The following is a 15344-nucleotide window of genomic DNA, read 5'->3' as shown; positions in this document are numbered from 1 at the left end:
TCCCTCCCCTACCCCCTTTCCCCTTTGGTTACCATAAGTTTGGGTTTTTTTAAATTTGTATTGGAGTATAGTTGATTTACAATGTTGTGTTAGTTTCAGGTATACAGCAAAGTGAATAAGTTATACATATACATATATCCACTTTTTTTTTTAAGATTCTTTTCCCATATAGGCCATTGTAGAGTATTGAGTTCCCTGTGCTATACAACAGGTTCTTATTAGTTATTTATTTCATATATAGTAGTGTGTATATGTCAGTCCCAATCTCCCAATTTATCCCTTCCCCCATTATCCCCTGGTAACCAGAAGTTTGTTTTCTATGTCTGTGAGTCTGTTTCTGTTTTGTAAGTAAGTTCATTTCTGTCATATTTTAGTTTCCACATATAAGTGATATCATATGGTATTTGTCTTTCTCTTTCTGACATCCTTCACTTAGTATGATAGTCTCTAGGTCCATCCATGCTGTTGCAAATGGCATTATTTCATTCTCTTTTATGAGACTGAGAAATATTCCATTGTATATATGAACCACATCTGCTTTATCCGTTTATCCATCAGTGGACATTTAGGTTGCTTCCATGTCTTGGCTATTGTAAATAGTGCTGCTATGAATATTGGGGTGCATGGATCTTTTCGAATTAGAGTTTTCTCTGGATATATGCCCAGGAGTAGGATTGCTGGATCATATGTTAACTCTATTTTTAGTTTTTTGAGGAGCCTCCATACGGTTTTCCACAGTGGCTGCATCAATTTACAGTCCCACTAACAGTGTAGGAGGGTTCCCTTTTCTCCACACCCTCTCCAACATTTGTTATTTGTAGACTTTTTAATGATGGTCCTTCTGACTGGTGTGAGGTGGTACCTCATTGTAGTTTTGATTTGCATTTCTCTAATAATTAGTGATGCTGAGCATCTTTTCATGTGCCTATTGGCCATCCGTATGTCTTTTTTGGAGAAATGTCTATTTAGGTCTTCTGCACATTTTTTGATTGGTTTGTTTTTTTGTTATTGAGTTGTATGCGCTGTTTGTATATTTGGAAATTAATCCCTCATTGGTCACATCATTTGCAAATATTTTCTCCCAGTCTGTATTTAATATACTTTTTTATTGAGATATAATTGACATGTAACATTGTATTAGTTTTAGGTGTACAACAAAATGATTAAAATCTTAACTCCTATCTGAGCTCTAAGGTCTTGCTACTCAGCCTGTGGTCTCCAGATGGGTAGCACTGGCAACACCTGGAGGCTTGTTAGAAATTCAGACTCTTCAGCCGCATCCCAGACCTGCTGAATCAGCAACTGCACTTAACAAGATTCCTAGCCTATTCATATATACAGCTTTGACTACATCTTCACTCTCTTGCTAAACTTGAAGATTCAGAAGTAGGGTTAGATTTAGCAACTAAAATTAGCAGACATCCAGTAAAATTTGAAAACAATGAATAATTGGTATATCTCAAATGCTTCATGGGACATACTTATACTTAAAATATATGTTCATTGTTTATCTGAAATTCAACTTTTACTGGGCTTTTCTGTATTTAATCTGGCAACCCTATTCAGAAGGGTACGATCTATGTTTAACATAACCCTTTATTCCCCTGCAATAGTGCAGAGCCTTCCCCAACTTTTTAATATGTTTGCTTAAGGAACAATGAGTTTCTTCAGAACTGAGGTTTCTCTGGCTTTTGCTTAACATTGTATATCTCCAAAAGCGAACACAGTATCCCACACACAATAAAGGACCAGCAGTTATTTCTTTAATGAATATATCCAGAACATCTTCCAATTATGTACTGGGTTGTATGTGCATATTTTAATGAAAGCCGAATATTTTTCTCGTAATTTTCTCTTTAAACCAGAACGTTTAAAAGCTATTTGTGCACTTTCTCACATTTTAGCTGGCGGAGTTCAGGATTTGATGGGTGTTTAATTAAGGGCTCAGAATGTACTCGTCTTAGACTGGGTCCATATGGTAACTGGTGGGGAAAGAATCCTAGACTCAGGATACTGACAAGCCTGCCTCAGGCAGCAGTAGGCAACTCCTCCCAGTTCCCGGGCCTCCGAGGCACCCGCGCACGCGCACAGCCGTGCTCCGGCCCCGTGAGGCGGGCGGAGGGAGGCGGGACTCCCGGGGCGCGTGCGCGGCGGCCGGGGCTGTGGGCCCCTCCCTTGTCGGGGTCGCGCGGCGCGGAGGACCGCACCGAAAGGGGGAAGTCAGGTGGCCGCTTTTGCCGCCGCCGCCGCCGCCGCGGTTTGTCGCCAGAAGGAAAATGGCGGATCTGGAGGAGCAGTTGTCTGATGAGGAGAAGGTAAGGGCCGCGGGGGCGGCAGAGCCCATCGGTCCGGGAAGCCAGTAGAGCCCCGCCGTATCAGCCCGGAGTCTGGCCGCCGGGAAGGGCATTGGTCGGTGCCCCCGGCTGCCCTTCCTTCCCCTCTTCTCGCTGCGCCCGAGTGCCTGCCCCTGTCAGTCACCCGAGGCCCCGCGCGGGGGCAGGTCTTCTCCAGGCCTGCTCGCTCCGCTCCTTGTAGGGTGTGTGCTCCGAAAATAGGTAGCGAGAGCTGGGCGGCGGCAGGCGGGGGCCGGGGGCGCGGAGGGCGGCGGCCGCTGGGGACCCTCTCCCTGCGCATGGGCCACGGGGGCCCTGCGCCCGGGTCGGGGACTGCAGAGGGGTCTGGGTCCCGGCCTGGGAGCGGCCCAAGGACAGTACCCAACCCGATGGCCTGGCCGGAGAGGGTGGCCGGGGTGAGGGCTAAGGGGGAAAAATTGCTTAGGAAGCAGACCTTCACTTCTCTCTTCTACTCTCTCCTCCCACAACCAAACTGTTTTCTTTCCTGGGTCCAACGTTTTTTTTCCTTTAGCCGTGGAAGTCTCTCTCTATTTTTTTTTTTTTTTTCTTTTTCGGTTTTAGCTGTAGGCAACGAAGTTGCTCATAAAAAGACATCCCCCTCCCCACGGTTGTTTGCTACTCTTGTTGGCAGTAGCCGCCCTGGGGGCCGACTTGGTAGCGCCCCATGGTCCTGCTAGGACTTCTTCCGAAGAGGGGAGATTGTGGAACTCCTTTTACTGTATCTTAGATGCTGTGACAGCATTGGAACCAGATGAACGACTTAAGTTCTCAGGCATTTGAAGTAAGAAATCTGATCATTGAACTGGATCTCTCTTATTCGCGGTTTCCTTTGGCCTCTGTGAGGCCCCATTCTCCAGAGTGTGTTTTGGGACACGGGGGTACCCTTCTAATTTGGAGTATTTCCTGCACAGGTCCTTGATGTTTCTCAAACTCAGAAGTAACTGACATAACTATGAATAAGATAGTTACAGTTTTCGAAGACTCCACTCTTAATTTAACAGGGCTCATTTTTTAAGTTCCAAAGCAGTACAGCCATGTATGAAACACAAACACATAACTGGTGTTTAAGAAATCCTCATGTAAGCCTACGGATATTTTCGGTTGGAACGCTCTGCTCCAAGTGTTTTTATATCCTGTGTTCTTGTACTGAAATGTCATGTTCTGTCTTCTTCCCGATGTGAACGTGCAGCAGTCAGCCTTATCTTCAGTTTCGGAAATCTTTTTTACCTCTGTGCTCTTTTTTGAAAGTGATAATAAAACGACAAAATGGGGAGAGCAGCAAGATTCTCCATAATCCACAGGCCTGGTAGGCAGATCCCTGTATACACAAAAGTTGCTGTGCAGTGTTCACTCGTGTAATATTGGTAAATAACCATAAATGGGTAACTGAAAATGTATGCAGGTGCTCACACACATTTAAAATTAAGTAGTACTAAAAAGTTTTTTTAAAGGGATTGTCATGTTTTTTATTCTGCTGTTGGTAAGTGGTGATTAGTAGCTCAAGTGGCTGGAAATCTAGCTGAAGAGAGAGTACTCAGTGTGGGAGTTAATATAGGCCTGCCATGTGTTGTAAAGACCTAAAATAGCAAAGTTTTTTTCAAAATGATATGACAGGATTTCTTGTTATCCGGCACTCTCAGGGCACTAAGCTCCATAAAGGTGTGGGGCTGGGTGGGAAGGGGTCTTATTCTCTATGCTCGCCCAACACCATGTTTTAACAGTAAATGAATGAAATCTCCAATTTGAAGGAATTTTGTGGTTTTGTTTTTATTTCGAGTATTGTAAGACTATTCTCTGGATATTTTGCATATAAATTTCTGATTACATCTTTTAGTAATTTAAGAAAAATATTAACCAAACTGTGAGGTTAAATTCAAGTAACTGGTAAAGTGAAATTCTAACAGTCTTGTCACTTTGTTTAAGTGTTCTTTTTAATCTCTTGGGAGGAGGACCTTGCATATAGAATCAGAAATAGGATTTAAAGGTGGTATTTTTTAAACTAATATTTAAATCATTTTACTTTTTCTGCCACCTTGTTTGTAATTTTCAAAAATAAGTTTTTAATACTTAATTTAAAACTCTTGGAATTTCCATCACTGTTTGTGGAAATAAGGAAGGGAAGCTGTTAAGACTTATGTAGTACCGTACTTTGTATATGCCTGGTTCAATTAGACAATACATTTGTTAATTTGTTGTAAGTTTGAGCTAGGTTTGATTATTACCATTTCACAGATAACTAAAGTAAATTTTTAAGAGCTTTAAGTAATTCACGGAAGGACACCTAAGTAGGAAGTGCAAAGGCGGTATTTAAGCCAGAGTTTGTCTGAATCCAAAGTTGATGCTCTTGTGACATTATACTTGCATCCTTTTCTGGACTTATCTCTGTGTTAAATTTGACAGCTTAATTTGGAAAAGGGAGAAACAATAGTTCTCTTTGTTTTTAATAGAAATTGTAAATGCCAAACACTAAATAGTGTTGGGTTTTAAATTTAATTTGTGTTTTGATCGTTTTAGAACAAAATTTATTATTGTTTGACACATTTAAAAGTTTTATGCTGCTGGTGTAGTTTCATATATGTCCTGTGGCAGGAAGCATTTTAGAAATTAATCTAGAATAATATCTTTGCTTTTTTCAATTATATACAGTTGCTTTTTGAGGATACCGGTATGAAATGTAATAACCTTTTCACCTTTGGCCACTGGGTTAGCAGGAAATAAAATTATCTGAAGAAGCACAATGAAGTTGTTTAAAGTTATTCATTTGTTGTGGTGTGTCCTACAGACCTTTTTACATAGTTACAGAAACTCTAGGCTAGAACAGTTCATGTTTTCCCCTCCTGGGTCAGCTGCACTGTACAGAAAAGCCTTTTTTGTGATTGAAATTATATGAAATTGTGATATAAGGCTCAAATAAGAAGAACTATTCCCAAACTGCTCTCTAAGTGAGAAATCCTGGAAGTCACTCGAAGCTTTGGAAGACACCTTACCACCGCCCCCCACCAACTTCTTCTACTTCCCCCAGTGATCCGCTCGCATAGCTTCAGCTTTTGTATCTTTGCAGATGTCTCAAGTACCTAGCTCAGCCCTGATTCTCCCCTTAGCACTGGTCACACATTTTTATCTGCTGGTCCTATTCACAGAAGACAGTTAAGGAGATATGCTCAGATGGAACCTGCCTGAAAGTAAATTCATAAACTCCCCTCCTCTGTGTCCCTACACAAAGCAGGGCAGATACCCATCTCTTTCTGCTCATATTTCTCTTTATGACTCTGTTCCCATCATTCGAGTCATCCAGGTTTTTAACTTCAGCTTTAACTTTTTTCCTCTCTGTGCTCTCTGTACCTTACAGTCAGTTTCCAAACCTTGTCACTTCCATCAAAATATGTCTTACAGAAATTATTTCTTGCTTGAAAAGTTCATTTATATTAATATTTGATTTATAACCTCTCAATTGACCAGACCATTAACAATTTATGTTATGAACTACTGTTGTTCAGTAACAAACTTGTACTGTATGAACAGAATGCAAATTGATTGTACCTGTTCTGTGACTACACAGTTGAGGAAGAAATAAAGCTAAGGGAGGAAAAGTAGAGTTAGAAGAATGTCTCATATCTGTTTTATTTGCCACTGCTGGACTTTTATTATAAACTTTCTAGACAAATCCCTCCATCTTCCTATCATTTTTCTACTCCCAAACTTTTAGTTAGTTGCTGGATCCTCCATTGCCTTTACAGGGAAGCCCAGCTCTTGAAAATGGTGTTCATGTCCTTGTATTCCATTCTAACCTAAATAGTTCTGACATTTCCAATATATACTATTATTTAATCATGCTGTGAATTCAAAGAGACCTGCATGCTAGTCCATGTCTAGCACATGGAGTAAATTATTTAATCTCTCAGCAGCCTCAGCTTCCTCTAAAATGTGGGGATATAACAGAAATTATATTCCCCATTAAACTTCTATAAGTGCAAATGTTGACTGGCATGTAGTAAACAATAAATTTTAGTTATTTTTCTCTGCTCACGACTTACCTGCTTTTTTTTTTTTTTTTTGCGGTACGTGGGCCTCTCACTGCTGTGGCCTCTCCCGTTGCGGAGCAGAGGCTCCGGACGCGCAGGCTCAGCGGCCATGGCTTACGGGCCCAGCTGCTCCGCGGCATGTGGGATCTTCCCGGACCGGGGCACGAACCCGCGTCCCCTGCATCGGCAGGCGAACTCTCGACCACTGCGCCACCAAGGAAGCCCACGACTTACCTGCTTTGAGCATTGGTGCTGCTCCCCGATCTGTCCCCTTTTTTGAAAGATGAAAAATTACTCTTCCTTCAAGATTTAGCTCAGATCACATGGCTAGTTTTCTCTCTCTCCTGAACAACTGTTTTCTCGCTCTCCTGAACGCTGTAACACATCATTAATATTGAATACAGTTTTGCATAGTAGTTATCTGTTTACCTGTCTTTTTTCCTGTATTCTGTTGGAATTCGTTAGTGCAAAAATGTCATCTTTAGCATCTGTCAGTGCAATGTATGTGATGAATACAGTGGTTCAGTGAGTGAAGGAACAAAGGAGTAATGAATTTAGAAACTTAAGAAAAAACAGTTTTATGAAAAGAAGTAGCATATAAAGGCAAGTTTTGGAGGGAAAATCTAGTATGCCTACATTTTTCACTTCTAAATAGTGTTATAGATTTTAAAGATTTAGGTAGTTAAATGAAATTCCTGGTGCTCCTTGAGGTGCAGGTGGTGATACTGGCTACGGTTCAAATCATTTACACATGCTAAATATTTATAAGCAGTTTGTATACTTCTCCCCCACACACAATCATAATGTGGCTTCAGAAGTTTTGTTTGTATGTATTGATAAAAACAATGTAAGCTGCCATTATATTCCATCATAATTAATGTAAAATCAGTAGTGTTCTTATAACTAAAAAGTAAACTCAACCAGTAAGTGATTAATGTAGAAATTATTCATTCCTAATTTCATTCTGTAGGTGAATGAATTCTGTCATTGCACCAATAAAATGTAAAAATTCGTACAGCAAGCAGAAACTTGATAGCTGCTGTAGCATTAGTGGAGTTTTTTAGACTTTGCACACTAAAGCAAATTTATAGTACATTTTCAGTGCATTGGGGAGTCATTTCTACATAAAATAAAGGTGGTTATATACATAGAAGAACATGGTATATATTGGGTTGGCCAAAAAGTTCGTTGGGGTCTTTCTGTAAGATTTTACAGAAAGATCCGAACGAACTTTTTGGCCAACCCAATAAAAACACTTAGAGAGTACAAAGTAGTTTTTAAGATTGAAAAGCATGATGGGAAAACTTGACCTGTGGTCCTGACCTAAAAGCTTAATTGCCTGAAGCAGTAATTTATTGCAAGAGATTGATGCATATCAAAGAAAATAGGGGTCCCATAGAACCACTTATAGTTGTCAAAAAAGGAGAATTTCATAAATTTTATTCTGAAGGGTAGAAATACAGTCTTCATATTCTTTCTCTTAAGACATTTATTTACATGCTCTACTGTGAACCCTATGACTGAGAACTTCTCTTGCACATTTTAGTTCATAATGTTTCTACTGAAAATGAATAGAAATAATTTTTGAAAACTACCTCCACATTTATTCATTTACCAAATTTCATTGATTTCACTACTCATCATTTTCCATACTTTAAGATCTCTGAAATCAGGCTGCATTGTACAATCATGGCTTGTGATACTGGTAGCATTTTTCCTTTTTTAGTGACCCATGAAATTATGCATCTTTCATTGATTGTGAATCAGGGTAAGCAAGGATATAATGCAATAACAAACAAACTAAAATCTCAACATGAGGGCATTGGTGGTGGGGGCTTTGCATGGCATCTCCTCACTCGTTCTGTGTGTGTCTAGTGTGGGTCAGCAGCAGAAGGGCCCTGCTCCACAAAGTCACATAGTTGTAGGCTCTTGGAGGATTTCAGTCTAAACGTATGCTTTTTGATATGATACATATGCACAATGGAATATTATTGAGCCATGAGAAAGGAGGATATCCTACCATTTGCAACAACACGGACCTTGAGCACCTTGTGCTAAGTGAGATAAGTTAGAGAAAGACAAGTACTGTACAATATCACTTATATGTGGAATCTAAAAAAGTCAAACCTGTTTAAAAAAAACAGTAAAATGGTTGTTACCAGGGAATGGAGGGTGGGAGGGATAAGATTAATGGTGTTTAAGGGTACAGATTTGTAATGAGTAGTAAATAAACCATAGTGATCTGATGCACAGTATAATGAATATAAACAGTACCATTGTACTACAATGATGTGATAAATATTGCTTTAGTCGCGATCATACTACATTATATAAATGTATGAAAGTAACAGGCTGTATACCTTAAATTTACGAAATGTAGCATGTGAAGTTTACCACCCCCCCCCCAAAAAAAAAAAAAAGTCTTAGGCTTTTATCACTGTCCCCACAGCAGTGGGAAAGAAATGCAATGAATACCATACTGGGTTTTAAAGCTCCCCCCTACCCACACACACACTAAGAGACTCACTGTACTTCTGCTCAGATTTCAATTAGCTTAAGCAAGTTATATCTATAAACCTCATTTCAGAGGGGGCAGGGAAGAAGAAGAGAAATGCAGTATTTGTGAATAGCAGTAATGATTCTATAGATTAAGTTTTAGACTCACTGAAGATTGGTGATTTGATTACCTGTTTGGTAGACACGGTGCAAGACTACAGATTCAAGGATGAATCAGACATATATACTATACAGGGTCAAAAAGCAATAAGTTCATGGACATTTAGAAGATGGAAAAGTTACTTCTGCCTAGGAGGATGGTAGGTATCAGTTGAGGTACAAGCTCATGTCAGAGAGCACAGCATGGGAAGAAAAAACAGAAAAGTGGGAATGAGAAGGAAATTTGAGTTATATCTCAAGTACTTTGCAAGTAAGAGATGCAAAGATGAATTGTGCTGTTAAACAGCACAGATTTTTCTCAACCTCAGCACTATTGACATTTGGGCCAGATAACTCTTTGTTGTAGGGGTGTCCTGTGCATTTTAGGATGTTTGGGCATCCTTGGCCCACATGATGCCAGTAGCACCGCAGTCACGACAGTCACAAATGTCTCCTGTAGTACAAAATCGCCCCTGGTTGAGAACCACGGGTCTAGAAAGACTGGAGCTAGTGAGACCAGTTGGGAAACTGAGTTAAGTGTTAGGACCTGATTTAAAGTAGTTTCACAAGACATGGAGGAAAAAAATGAATGCTAACGTTTCAGAGTTGGAATCAACAAGACATGGTGAGTGGATGTAGAGAAAGGGAAGAATCAGAGGTAACTGAACGTTAAAATCTGGTTGACTGGGAAGTGGAACCACCAGTAACAGCTAAAGAACACAGGAGAGAAGATGCACAGCTCGGGGGAATAATGGTGAATTTTGTTTGTTTTCTACTAAGTTTGAGATGCTAGCAGAATGTCTATGTGAACATGCGTAGCAGATAAGGAAATGTAGAAATGGAGCTTGGAAAGAGATCAGGCCCAGAGATTATATAGACTTGGAAATCCTTTCTTTGTGGGTTAAAGCCACGAGATTGGAATAGCTTTTAGGAGAACAAATTCAGACATAAGAGAGGAGAGGGCAGAGAGCATATACTTTTGGATACATTCATTTAAGGCATAAGAGAAGGAGAGAAACTAGAAGGTGAGGAGTGACCTTTGAAGTAGAAGTGTATACCTAGCACAGAGTAGGTGCTCATCTCCCAGAACTTGAAGAGAATTTCCAGAAGGAGCAGTGCAGTATTGCAGAGAGATTAAAAAGGAATATAGAATTGAGAAGAGCCTTTGGCTTTAAGAGAAAGGGATGAGAAACAAATTATATCTCCTATATGCCAATATCTACTGTGTTAATTAATTTCTCAATTGTCAGAGCAACCTTGTTATTACCTGTATCTTGCGTATGGTAAAACTGGTGTAGATGAGGCTGACTATTTTAAGTGGTAGACTAGAGATCATTGCTGGCCTTTAAGAGAGCAGTTTAATGGTCTTTCAGTCTTATGTGCATTGTAGCTCAGTAACCATACTCAAAGACCTCCCTCACCTTATTTTGTATCCTTGCCTATCTCTGTTCCCTTAGCAATTTGTACATACCTTTGTTATAACATTTACCAATTTTAATAGGTTTCCTGATGTTCTTATTTCTTGTGTTTTTCAGGGACAGGCCCTGTGTCTTATTCATCTTTGTAATTGCAGTATAGTGTGTGGCATATATTATATCAGTGACTTCAACTCAGGCTGCACATTAGAATCAACTGGAGAGTTTATAAACAAACATGGATGCACAGGCTTCACTCATGGGTGAGGCCTGGAGCGTCTGTACTTTTTTCAAAAAAAGCTTCCCACATGATTTGAATGTGCCGCCAGGATTGAGTTTCACTGTATTAGGTGCTCAATAAATGTTGACTAAAGGATAAGAAGTGGAGGCAGTAAGTATAAATTACTTTTTTCCCCCTATATTAGTCTTTTAATTAATTTTTTAAGCTTTTTAAAATTGAAGTATAATTTACAATATTGTATTAGTTTTGGGTGTACTTTTTGGGTGTACCATGAACTGATTTGATATATTTATACATTACAAAATGGTCACCACGATAAGTCTAGTTACCATTTGTCACCACGCAAAGTTATTACAATATTATTGACTATATTCCCTATGCTACACATTATATCCCCGTGACTCATTTGTTTTACAGCTGGAAGTTTGTACATCTTAATCGCCTTCCCCTATTAACGTATAAATCATTCTTGAAAAAAATTCAGTAATGAAACACAAGAGAAAGAGTAGATACTACTTCATTTTTTCCTACTGTTTCCTTTTAGGGATACTTTTTTTTTTAGATAGAAAAACTTGAGGGGTGTTTGTGGGCTGAGGGAATGATTCAGAGGACAGAAAAAAATTGAAAATATAAATAATAGTTTGTATAACTTTCTCAGTTAATGATAATGAATGCCTACTTTGGATTCATAGATTTCTTAATATTTTCAATAAATAGTAAAAGCATATTTAAAGAAATAGTTGTTGAATTCAGTGGATGACCTAGTTGTAGATTAAGTGATATGGGCCCTGTTTTTAATTACTATTCAAAATGATAATTATAAAGGAAAAAAATTCTTAAGGAAAACATCAAAACAAATTACGTCTCTTACGTATACTCAGATTAAAATAAATTAGTCTGTAACACAGACATGCAATTAATGATCACTTGATCATAAACTATTTAAATAATGATCGAGTTTTAAAAAGTAGTTTTTCTATTTTTATTTTACTTTTAACTCTCAAAAAGGCATAGGCAATTTTTAGAGAGTTATGGGAAACAATGTCAAATAATTCTTGTAGTTGAAGTAGAAAAATTCATAATAGCTCTTTTTAACTTTACTGCTGGTCTCTAAGACGGTGACCCTTTTGGGGATCACATTCCTTGAGAGTCAGGTGAAACCTATGATTCTTTTCTTCAGAGGACAAAATGCCTCAAATTTTGCATATACAGTCCCTTACGGGGCAGTGGGTACAATATCTGGCAGCCCATCAGAATCAGGTGGGGAGATTTTCAAAAATACAGATTTCTAGGTGTCAGTCCTCTGGAGATTGATTCAGTAGGTCTGGAATGGAACATGGGAATCTGTATTTTTTCAAAAGCTTTCTCAGCAAATCAACCAGGCATCCAGATTTGGGAAATCTCTGCCCTAGTGTCTCCTGCCTTGATCATGGAGGAGATAACTACGTGGGAAAATGTCCAACGTATGGAAATTAGAGGGTTTGTAGTCACTGTTCTCAGATAAAATATAGGATGCCTGGTTAAACTGAATTTAAGATAAACAACAAATAATTTTTAGTATAAATATTCCCAGTGCAGTATACTTTGGGGCTAATGTAGAGTGCAGGGCTGTTCGCCTCTAAATTTAATGGTTCCAGATAGCTATTTTTTGTGGTGTGCATGTGCTTTCGTGCACATGCACTGTCTGCTTTTTATACTTTTATCCCCTTTTTTTCAGTTGCTCAGAGCTTTTTAAAATTTTTGTCAGCTTAATATATTTATATCTGCTTTGGTGAAGACTCCATTTTTTGCTAAAGAATTAATGTTTTCTACAGACAGTCAAAATCTCCTGGATTTTACCTTAGTGTTTGTAAAAATTTTGCCAATTTACAGTGCCCAGCAAAAGCATCAGAAAAATCGGGAGAATTCATAGACACAGGTAGTTGAAGTAACATTAATTTTGCCAACAGCTTTTATAAATTGTGCCAATTGAGTGACAGCCTGTGGTAAATTCCCCCACCTTGTTTGTACTTTTCCTGTTCTAGCTGGTAATCATAAAGTTGAAGTAGCACTGCCAGATGCTCACATCTTCCAGTAACAGACATATCTTAAAGAGGCAATGTAGGCCAAGGGAATCTAGTCACTTCTATCTTTGGCATTTCACCATGAAGCTTGGCTTTACTTGAGAAAGTTGCTTTCTATACAGTAATGCAAAGACTGACAGAATGAAGGACTGCAAGGCAGAAAGCTACATATGGAGTTTATTTGCATTCAGGCCACCTTCCCTTTGTTCTTTTCCCCTGAGAAGTTTTTCAGTCTTACTCAGCAGTGTAGGTATAAGATAAGATTGTAAATTTTAAGGAGTGTAGTCCTAAAATTACAGTCCAGGTAGCACACGGTGATAAAAACACTTGATGTGTTCTATTCTTTCTGAGGGGGATCTATTCGTTCTGAGGGATCACCCAAGACCAAAAGCAGCAATTCAGTATTCTGTTGATATTTGTCTGGATCATCAGTCTATGCCATAATGTTACCAAGGATTTTGATCACAGCTTCTTATACCAAATGTGCTTATCTTCCATTTACATCTGTTGCAGCACTTAAAGAACCAAGGAATTGGGAACTTCTTTAGAAAAGTAAGGCATTATTGCTCCACAGGATTTAGACAGGTAGTCCTTTTTCTGGGTGTCGTGACTAATCTCTTTCCATCACTGTGGTAGTTTGGCTTCTACACATATTGGTCCAACATCATGTGCAAATGCCACATAATTCATCAGTATTACTTCCTTTCCTCATCACCTGGTCTCTCAATCAAATTGAAAATTGTGTAGAGAAACTGATTTCTCTCTGTTGGCTCAGGCTGTAGGATGCGCTATACAATATGAGGGGCACCATCTCCTCTCTGTTGCCTGCAGCACATGAGGAACAATTTGTGCAGGCAGCTTCCCAGCGTTAACAAAGTACTTTTTTCACTGCAATTTGAGACACTTCTGATCCTAGGTGACTATCTGCTGACATTCACAAAAAGAAAGTAACGTGTGGTGGAAAGCAGGAGACAATTTCTTGCAAGGTTATCAAAGGTGAACTGTATTTTTACTCAGTGGAGAAGATAGCATTCCTTCCTTTCTTAGGGAAAGGATTTTGTAAATTCTCTCTGAGAATAGTGGAATCAACTTTATCTGATATTGAAAGGTGACTGTCCTTACCTTTCCCTTGTCTGAACGATTTAATAATTTACAACTGAATTCTGCCCATTTTCTTCAGATGTTTGTGAGGATTCTGATCCAAAGAAGTCTGAGCAGTCACAAACTGCCACGATGGCAGTGTTCATTTTAGAGGAGGTCCGTTTCACTTTCAGGCCTTCTAATTTGCTCCATCAAAGACCCTTTCTAACTACTTAATAAACCAACTTTATCTTCTTATTTCTGAACTAGCAAGGAATTCTCTGTAGGCCAAGGAATAGAGGAGAGTGGAGGAAGGTTGCCTAAAATTGCGGAAGAGCCTGTAATTCATCTTCCACTCCACCGGCCACATACACAAGATTTTTCCCAGTTAGTCACTTAGTAGACTTGTAGTAGGTCTGGAGGTTTTGAAATGTTTAATCTACATCATCCAATAATTGAAAATCTTGATCTTTATTTTCATCTGAGAAGTTTATTGATGTAAGCTTGTAGTTATTCTTAAATAAAAATTTTATTTCCTAGGAATTTTAGAGCTCTTTTTTCAAGAGATTTGATTTGTAATTTTTTTATCCTATAAAAGAACGTTGTTTTCTGCCTTTGTCAGATTGTCTCAGCTCCTTCCCTTTTTTTAATGTTGTAAATATAACTGTCAAACTTTACCCTCCTCCCTTCAAATACATGGAGGATTGGAAACTAGATAAGCACACCTGTGAATTTATGTCTGAAATAAAAATAGGGAAGATAAATGAAGAATTTCTCTCATGCCCTTCTATGTTGGGACTATGTATCAGCTTATTTGCTTGCTTAAAATATATTTTAAATAACTGAGTTCCTTGCTTCTTGGTCCCCAATTATATCTTAAATTTGAGCTTCACAGATAAGTGAGATCTGGTTTATTTGCCTCCTCTGCACTCTGTTGGTGAGGGAGGGGTTCCTGCTGTAGGGTTATGGGGATGGCTGAACACACAGCACCTGACATTGGAAAGATGAGGTGAATAGCAGTCTATTGATATAAATACTCAGCCCAGGAGACAGGGACACAGTGGAGGGAACAGAGTGAACAAGCAGAGGCCAAGGGAGGCAAGCTTTGTAGTATCAAGAAGGTAGAGTGAGCCCTGGTTCCAGCAGGAGGGTGTGATTGGCTAGTTTGAATAATTCCTCAGGCTGGCAGGGAACTGAAGCCCCATACTCAGGGATGAGCAGGAACTGTGCCTGTTCCCTGTAATAAAGAGGGTTGTCTGGCTAGGGACCTTATCTGCAGGAGGAGATTGAGGATAGGAACTTGCAGTTAGGCCATTCAAGGTCCTTCCGTTCTTCCCCAGATGTCAAGGCACACGTAATACTGGGCTTTAATTTTAGGCCTTATACTACAGTTCTCAGTACTAGTACTAATCTTTTATCAGAAGTGTATGCTAATGATTGCTGTATTGAATAATACATCAAAAAGTTTTTTTTTTTTTTTTTTGCGGTACACGGGGCTCTCACTGTTGTGGCCT

General features: G+C 39.1%; 1 protein-coding gene and 1 pseudogene across 1 annotated transcript in view; one reads left to right on the top strand and one right to left on the bottom strand.

Moving 5' to 3' along the window:
• The first annotated feature begins 2064 nt into the window (after window positions 1-2064).
• CAPZA2 (capping actin protein of muscle Z-line subunit alpha 2) overlaps window positions 2065-15344 on the top strand; it is a 56052-nt gene continuing 42772 nt past the window's right edge. The window contains exon 1 of the mRNA XM_007116503.2: window positions 2065-2315. Within this exon, the coding sequence (XP_007116565.1) occupies window positions 2277-2315 (39 nt within the window). The 5' untranslated portion in view covers window positions 2065-2276. The remainder of the gene's footprint in view (window positions 2316-15344) is intronic.
• LOC102988547 (RAB11-binding protein RELCH-like) lies at window positions 2475-14528 on the bottom strand (annotated as a pseudogene).

Source organism: Physeter macrocephalus, chromosome 5 (genome assembly GCF_002837175.3).
Source record: "Physeter macrocephalus isolate SW-GA chromosome 5, ASM283717v5, whole genome shotgun sequence".
NCBI lineage: Eukaryota > Metazoa > Chordata > Mammalia > Artiodactyla > Physeteridae > Physeter > Physeter macrocephalus.
This window is presented reverse-complemented; position numbering and strand designations above follow the sequence as displayed.